This window comes from Quercus suber, unplaced genomic scaffold (assembly GCF_002906115.3).
Source record: "Quercus suber isolate HL8 unplaced genomic scaffold, Cork oak 2.0 scaffold_412, whole genome shotgun sequence".
In the NCBI taxonomy this organism is placed as follows: domain Eukaryota; kingdom Viridiplantae; phylum Streptophyta; class Magnoliopsida; order Fagales; family Fagaceae; genus Quercus; species Quercus suber.
This window is the reverse complement of record NW_027069863.1, coordinates 348,364-357,123: the sequence shown is the minus strand read 5'-3', so window position 1 is coordinate 357,123 and position 8,760 is coordinate 348,364. Positions and strand designations below refer to the sequence as shown.

The 8,760-nt window shown below is 36.5% G+C and overlaps 1 protein-coding gene across 1 annotated transcript; it reads right to left on the bottom strand.

The window, feature by feature from the left end:
• Nucleotides 1-3,914: 3,914 nt before the first annotated feature.
• LOC111987307 (receptor-like protein 7) lies at nucleotides 3,915-6,865 on the bottom strand. The gene is given in 2 exon segments (XM_024019016.2): nucleotides 3,915-5,999; nucleotides 6,002-6,865. Coding segments are annotated over 2 exon segments (2,949 nt in total).
• Between the last annotated feature and the right edge of the window lie 1,895 nt (nucleotides 6,866-8,760).

Sequence of the window (8,760 nt, the reverse complement as noted above, 5' to 3'; positions counted from 1 at the left end):
AACCACAAAGTCACAATTTCTCTCCCCCTTTTTGTCATGATTGACAAAAGGTACAAGAAGCTAGAAAGCTTAACCCAAGAAATATAAAGATGATCAAGGATGATTAAGGGGGTACAAAGAAATCCATATGAATGCATGAATGTAATGAAACAAGATGCTATGGATGACAAGATAATAGAAGGATGCAAAACATGTGAAAAACAAGAAAAATATTAAGCACATAAATCCCAAAACACACACACACACACACACTAAACAAGTCTAACCAATTTTATATTTCAAAAACAAGTCAAGATAGTTTAGTAAGCATACATTAGCACATGTAAAACCTTTGTGATGGCCAAATCACATTATACCTGCATATGTATCAAAAGTAGCAAAGAATATTGCGTGTTGTGTGTGAAAAACATCGCAAGATTGCATATGTGTATACATGTTATGACGATCTGAGATATGAGAAAATAACTTTTAACTCACACACAATCATAACTGTTTGATGAGGACTATCACCTTCGAGGTACATCCTATAACTCCCACATCTCCTAGAATACACGCTTGCAACCATATTTAAAGCATTTTTTTTATCTTTTTGCTTTTTATTTTCTTTGCATGTTTTCTTTTATTTTAGCATATCATACATGGGCATATAAAAGAGAGAAAAGAAATACCCAAGATGTTAAGCATTTGACATCGCACTTTTATTACGCCGAAGCATACGAATGTCTTTAACACTGCACTTTTGCAATGCCGAAGCATACAGGTGTCATATTATGATTGGCGGGCAACAGTGGTGAGATGGTTATTTATGCCTTTCTCTTAGGATTTTCTAGTCCTACCCGTAAAAAAGAGTGATATGAGTGTTAAGTTTTAAGAGATAACCTAATCTTACTCATCACAAACAAGAGCCACAAAACTCACTTGCTTAATTGTGCATAGAGATGCTCATCTAAGCTACAAGAGATATAAAGTTTAGAAAACTTTGTTTCATTGGCCATCTAAGGTACATAAGTATCAAAGTACACAGAACACACACTGTTTTTGTATTTTTCTGATTTTTCCTTTTTATTTTTATTTTGAAAACAAAACCAAATAAAAACTAAACAACCAAACAAAAACAGATAAACAACATGTATGCATAAAAGAAAGATGCATATGCATGAAAACATGATAGAAATATGCAGATGCATGAAAACATGATTCCAAGAACAGATAAGAGATCAAGCAAGAAAGTCCTACTTTAGATAGAAAGAATTAAAGCAGAGGACAAACAAAAAAAAGACAATTAAGTCTTAGGCTCCTTTCTCACCCACACAGTACGAGTCTTTGGCCGTGAAGATGAAAAGGCACGTGTCCTAGTATGTCTACTAAAGGACATAGAAGAAATAAAATTCTCCTGAAATTGAGTTAAAAAGCTCAAGACTTTTAATAACTCTCCAAACAAAGGTGTAGGTGCTTGAGAGGAAACCTGTGACCGTTTGGACAATTGCTTATGAGAATACAACTTAAAGCAATTAGGACGAATGTGTCCAGCAACACCACAATGATGACAAACACAAGGCTTAACAAAGGATTTAGAATTAGCCAGATCAGTTTTGGATTTCATACCTCTATTACCTTTCTCAGATTGTGGCACAAAGATAGTCCTTGATCCAGAAGCTGTGGATGAGGAGGGGCTGGAGGAAACAGCATATCTTAAGCCAGTCTTATCAAAGGCTTTCTGAAGGGTCATCTTCTTAGGTACTTCATCATCAGAAGAATCCTCACTGTCACTAGCACTCTCCACAATCACCTTATCGGCTGTGGCAGCAAAGGCCATAACTTGACGACATTCATCCACAAACTCACTCCAAGTAGCAACCAACCCTTTCTCTTTTGGCTTCTCGGTCTTTTTCTTCATGAGGTAGTTTGGACACTCTATTCTCATATGACCAAAACCTTTGCACTCATGGCATTGAATAAGGGGTTTTTCATTCTTGCCATTCCTAGAGGATTTAGGTTTCCTAGGAGGTCTGCCCTCATCTTTTTTCCTAAATTGAAGAAACTTGATAATCTCATCAGTTATGAAGGTTAGATCCTCATCCTCATCTTCACTTTGATCTTCATCTTCAGAGTCCTCAGTCTCTTCCTTTATACCCTTAAGAGCCAAGTTTTTGCTCTTTCCACCTTTTCCCATCGAGCATAATCCCATCTCATAGGTTTGAAGGTTCCCTACAAGCTCAGTCAAAGGAATTTGATCAATGTCCTTGACTTCTTCAATGGCAGTGATCTTGGCATGGAATCTTCCAGGTAAGGACCTAAGGATTTTTCTAACAATTTTGGATTCTGCAATACATTCTCCAAGGTTGAAGGCAGAATTCACAATATCCTTGAGTTTGGCATAGAACTCATCAAATGTCTCATCCTCCTCCATCCTTATTTCTTCAAAACTACTTGTGAGTTGTTGAAACTTCACAGTCTTTACTGCCTTGGTACCTTCATAAGTGGTCTCAAGAATAGTCCATGCTTTCTTGGCAACTTCAGTGGATGAAATTTTCTTGAATTCTTCATTAGTCACCCCACAAAACAAAGTATTCAAGGCCCTACTATTGAAATTTGCAGCTACAATTGTTGCATCATCCTAATCCACAGGTGCTTCCTTCGGCTTAATCCAGCCAACTTCAATAGCTTGCCATACCTGTTCACCTAGAGTCTGCAAGAACACTTTCATACGAACTTTCCAGTACGCATAATTAGTTCCATCAAATAAAGGAGGTATAAATAAAGATTGTCCTCTATCCATGACAACAGGGGTCAATGAATCACACTCAGGAAATTAATCCAATCAGAGTGAACCCGCTCTGATACCACTTGTTGGGAAATTTAGACCCCAGTTGATAGAATTAACAAGTTTTAAATCCAAGTTGTTAATTAGATTTATTATGAATCAAACTTGTTAAAACAAACAAACATCAATATCATGTCAAAATCATGCAGCGGAAAAAAATAAATAAGACAAGATATGATGACCCAGGAAAACCAATGAAACCAACCAGTTTCAAGTTAAAAAACCTAAGGGGAAACCTTCCTAAAAAGCAATCCACTATAGTAAAGAGAAGTTTCAGATCTAGTACAAAACCTTTGTCCCTAGACTCTACAATCCCCGTAGATGAACTCACAGCAGAAACCTTCTACCGCTTCAGAACCTCTGAACTCTTCAATATATGAACGCCACCCTTTTTGTTGCACGGATCCCAGTACGTGACTAACTCCTTTGCACGAATCGTAGTACGTGACTCACTCACCAACTTAAGGAAGAAGAATGTTGGTTGCAAAGTTCTTCACTTCATCAACAATAAAGATCAAGAAGCACTTGGTTACAAAACCTAAAGCGCAAAGACGCAGTAACTTCTTTTAGAGAGAATAAGACATCGATCACCTTTTGCATATGTCCTCCTTGTATTCTCTAATGTGACGGCCTTTAAAATAAGCCTTATATAAGTCTAGGGTTGTGAGAAAAGAAACCCTACTCAAATATATAAGCCTGACCCAAAAATCAAAAAGCTGAAAATTCTGATTTCTCGTAACCTCGATCGATCGAGAGGTGTCGAGGAGGTGTCGAGATTTAATGAATCTCAACAGATAGCAGCTATCGAGGAGGTGTCGAGGGGACATAAACTTTTTTGATCGATCGACCAGCTATCGAGAAGTTATCGAGATTGCAGTCGTCGAGGAGGTGTCCAGCAGCTATCAAGCTATCTATCCACAGGTGTCGAATGATCTGTCTAGCTTTATTGAACACCTTTTTTTCACTTGTTTCTTGGTCCAATCTTCATGGCTTTAATACTAGACTTGAACAACATGTTTCTTCAAGTATTAAACACAACTTAGATCTACCCAAATACAAGTAAAGTGCGTTTTGTCAAAGGATTAGCCAACTACATAAAATATGTCCTTAACAATAAGAAGGTAAGACCATCTGCAAGTTGCACAAGGATCTCTTCGCTAAGCTGATTGCTTGACAGGTCTAGTGACTCAAGTTGACTTAATTTTCCTAGAGATGGTGGAATTTGGCCTGCGAAAGCATTGTGCGACAAATTAAGAATATGCAAGGAATTGAGTATTCCTACATTGTCTGGTATTGGCCCATCAAGATAGTTGCATGAAAGGTCAAAGGAGGTGAAAACAGTTAATATCTTCCCCAACTCCATTTCTTGACCTTTCATGGTAACTATTGTTACATCTAGATAATGATATTGAGGGATTCCTTGGGCATCAAATTCGAGGTGTTTGAGCTCTGATTGTGCCACATCTTCATTGTTTGTCATTGCCTTCCAGGTAGAGAGGGATTTTCTTGGAAGTGGACCAGTAAAATGGTTTGAAGCGAGGTCTAAAATTTGAAGCATTGGCCATGGAGCATTTGATCCTTCACAATGAATGGATCCATAAAATTTGTTAGACTGCAAGACAAGGACGCGCAACCTGGATATGCTCCTCAAGTGACATGGCAAGGTATCTTTGATGTAGTTGTTCCCAATGTCAAAGACCTCCAAACTTTTGCAATTGCCTAAAGACCTTGGTACTGTTCCTTCAAGCAGGTTTTTGTTGAGATTTAGCGTTTGTAAACCACAATTTCCTGAAAATGTATCACTTATTGTGCCACTGAGTTTGTTTCTCCTTACATCCAGCACCCCTAATTCGAAAGTCTCACTCATCTCGATTAAGCACTGGGGAATCATGCCATCCAGGGTGTTATTAGACAGATCAAGAACTTGAAGATATATAGCGTTGCATAATGATTGAGGGATACCCCCATGGAATTTATTGCTTGAAAGAGAGAAGAAATAAGCTACAGAAAGGGATTCACCAACGCTAGCTGGTATGGCAGAGTTGAAATTATTCATCGAAAAATCCAAGTATGTGGCAGATGGTGGAAGATCCGGAAGTTTCCCCTCAAGCTGGTTGGAGTGAAGGTCTAGGGCACTAATACTTGAAAGATTGAATAAAGCTACTTCCAGAGTCATCATCAGGTGGTTATAAGAAAGGTTTAAGGAAATGAGATCATAAAATTTCCAAATCCAGTTAGGAATCTCTCCATGAATCTGGTTTTGTGAGAGGTCTAGAAAGGTTAATTTGGATTGGTTTGTCAAGAAATAAGGAAAAGTCTTCAAATTGCAAGAAGCCAATCTTAATGTAGTAATTTGGGGAAAGGAAGATGATGAAGAATTAGTTTCAATATATTCAATCGACAAGCTATTGTATGAAAGATCAAGATTGGAAAGGTTTCTCAACTGCTGAAAGTTATTAAGCTGAAAGGGTCCACTAAAGTTGTTAGAAGAAAGTGAGAGAAGCTTAAGACCTTTAAGTTGAAAGACAGACGTTGGTATTGGCCTTTCTAAGTTGTTGCTACTCAAATCAAGGAAGTTCAGTAGGGTAGAAGACGCATTAAATTCAAGTCGACCAGAAAATTGGTTGTTGGAAAGTAGTAATAATTGCAATGATGGAAGGGAAAACAGGGAGTCCGGAATATTCCCTTTAAATGAATTGTAACCCAAGTCAAGATTGACCAGTTTCAGAAGATCTTTCCAGATAAGGGAATGAATCTTACCTGTTAGATCATTATGGGAAAGGTTTATCTCTGTCAAATTCTTGGCCATGCTGAACGATGGAATTGGTCCGGTGATGTTGTTGATTGACATGTCCAAATAAACCAATTGAGTAAGATTTCCTATAGAGTTTGGTATTGATCCATTGAAACTGCAATTTGAAAGATCTATTCTTGACAACATTGCAAGGTTACCAATAGAATCTGGCAGTGCCCCTAAAAATTTTGTACCGCTAAGCAGCAGTGATTGAAGAGAACCATTTGGAAGAAACTCTGGCAAAGAACCTTGAAGTAGTTCATTACTTGACAAGTCAATTGTCTGCAGTTTTAGAATCCGGAAGACTTTTTTTGGAAATATTCCATTCAATCCACAAGAACTGAGACCCAAGGAAGTCAAATTTGCGAAATTTGCAAAAAAAAATATGGAACGGGGGCATTAAAGAGATTAAAATCGAGACGAATAATTGAGAGAGACTGAAGCTTCTGTAAGGAGGAATCAAAAGGCCCTGAAAGATCACAATTAGACATGCTCAACACCCTTAGATTTGGCGCTGAAGAAGATAAGGCCTGACACCATTCGTTCCCTGGTGCTGATATTTTTACACCATCAAGATAAAGTTCCTTTAGCTCCCCAAAATTCTTTACTAGCGTAGCTAAATTTGGTTTCTTAATTTCCAGCATAGAATAACCTAGCAAAAAAGAGGCAGACAAATCAAGGGTAACCAACCTTTTCAGGTTCGAAACCTCTGAAGGAATCTGCCCCGCAAAGCCAGAACTTGACAGGTTCAAATAAAACAAATTCGTTAGATTGCCGAACTGAGATGGAATTTGTGAAGAGTTCATCTTGTTGTAAGACAAATTCAGGGTCTGAAGATAATGGAGACTGAAAAGGGGACTTGAATTGTCAAGTCCACCCGTGATGGATTCGTTGAACAGGTCGAGATCAACAACACGTCCCTCCTTGCTGCAGTTTATACCTTTCCACAAATAGCAATCAGGAAACTGAGTTTCATTCCAGTGCAACAGTTTTGTGGACAACGTCCGGTTGAAGATGAGACTTTTCTTCAATCCGATCAACAAGTCTCGCTGATCGCTAAGACATGTTTGAGATTGAGACACCACAAAAATACCAAAGTTGAGGAAAAGTGAGCAAATGGGTATGAAGAAAAGCCATGAATGGAGTGAAATTCTTATTGGGATTTGTAAGAAGAAAGACTCGTACAGTAAAGAATTGAAAAGAGAGGTGATGAAATGAATTGTGGGTTCAAGAGAGAAAAGGCCCATGTAACATGACCTTATTTTCGGCCTGTGGCTAGAGTGGTGGCCGACCAAAACCCACTCAAGTTTGGCACGGGATGGAAGCACTGCTTAAAGTCAGTGGACTTTGGGGTCTAAAAACAAACTAGAGAACCAAAAGTCGAAAGGCAAGACAAGATAAAGAGCGACAGAGAAAGAGAGAGACAGAGAGATGAGATTGTTTTTCCTAGGTGAGATTAATCATAGTGACGACTTTTCGAGCTTTCGTCATTTAAAAAAAAAAAAGAAAAGGAGGTTGTACATACTGAGTTTTGAAAATGGATTAATGTTTACCTAGCATTTGAGCACACTATCATGTACATGCTTAAAGACTCTTTTATTTTTTAGGTAAAAGTTAATAATTTAAATTTATTATAATTTAATATTATTACATTTTTCAATTATAAAAATACATAGGGGTGATAATGAGGAAATTTATATTTATTGGGTAGAAGTTTGAAGTTGTATGTGTGACTAAAATGTGAGAGAAATTATATAATCTTCATGGTGGAATACGTCACTTGTCCATCATTTCACTAAAAAAACTCTCACTTATTTAAAATTGCTGAGTCAGTAATCGGTTTCTGTTTTAAAAAATTTTCTGTATTGATGATTATTCCTTTATAACTCCTAATCACTAACCAACATGAGTCTCAAAAAACTTTGTGATAAGACTTTATCATACATACAAAATAAGCATAGATTTTTTTTTTTTAAAGGATATTGCTATTGTGTTCATCCTTATAAGAATTTAAGCATAGATTAAATTTTCATTATTTTTGACAATTTTTCTTTGATTCCTTTATAATTTATATATTGTGTTGCTTTAAATAAATTTTTTCTCAAGCTTTTAGAGGATGGACTTTAGATAAGATGTTCAACTTTTATATGCCAACCATTGATTGTAAGTCTTGTACATGGAACAAATAGAGATAAGAAATTAAGAATATGGTCCATTTTGGTCGGCATTAGCTTGATTTGTCTAGACATCAATTTTCTCTCTTGCCAAAAGTCAGACTTATTTTAGGTGGAAGTTTCCTTGATTATTATTTGTATATAAAATTCCAAGATCATTAAATTGGAACAGGTCCTTTACTAATCTAACCAATTGGAATAGGATGGAATTTCTTCCCATCCGCACTAAACGTTATGTACACTCCAAATTTTTTCTGCATTTCATAATTATACGTTATTGATAGGTGTCATTCAAGTCCAACATGATTGAGAGTTGTAATTGAGACTATGGCCCACAAGCTTTACTATTCAATACTTTGCGAGAAAAATTAAACACTCATTTGATATAACAGGAGACTATGGAATTTGACAATGTGTACACTGGAGTTTGTTCTTGATGTTGTGAAATTGCTATACGTACTAAAAACTCTAGTTTGATTCGTTGGCAAGTCATGTTCTTCAATTGTGAAAAGTATATAATGGAAAACTTTTATATTCCTACAATAAATGTTTTGGAGAGAAAATTGTTAGCCGCCTCATCCCATTGGGACCCCCCTATATATACAAAGGAAAAATGGTCCAATATTCCTAAGTTTAACTTAGTTATGTGGAATTTTTGTGCAATTGTGCCTAGATTTCTTTTAAAAATTTAATTATAATTTTAAACTCTAATTTGTTGATTTTTGTATGATTTTTGTGGTTTGATTTTGATTTACTAAAGACATATTAGCCAAAAGAAACGAAGGTAGAGCTATTAAAGAAATTTGTACTTTCAGATTAGCAATTATAGATGGCTAATGTTGCATTATCATTTGTGGTCATGGTATGAATAAGCGGTATGTTGTTTGGGCAACTGACTGAGACAAAATGATTAACCATATTAAAAGGGATTAACAACTTTTTCTTTCTCCTTAACCATTTGTGGTATG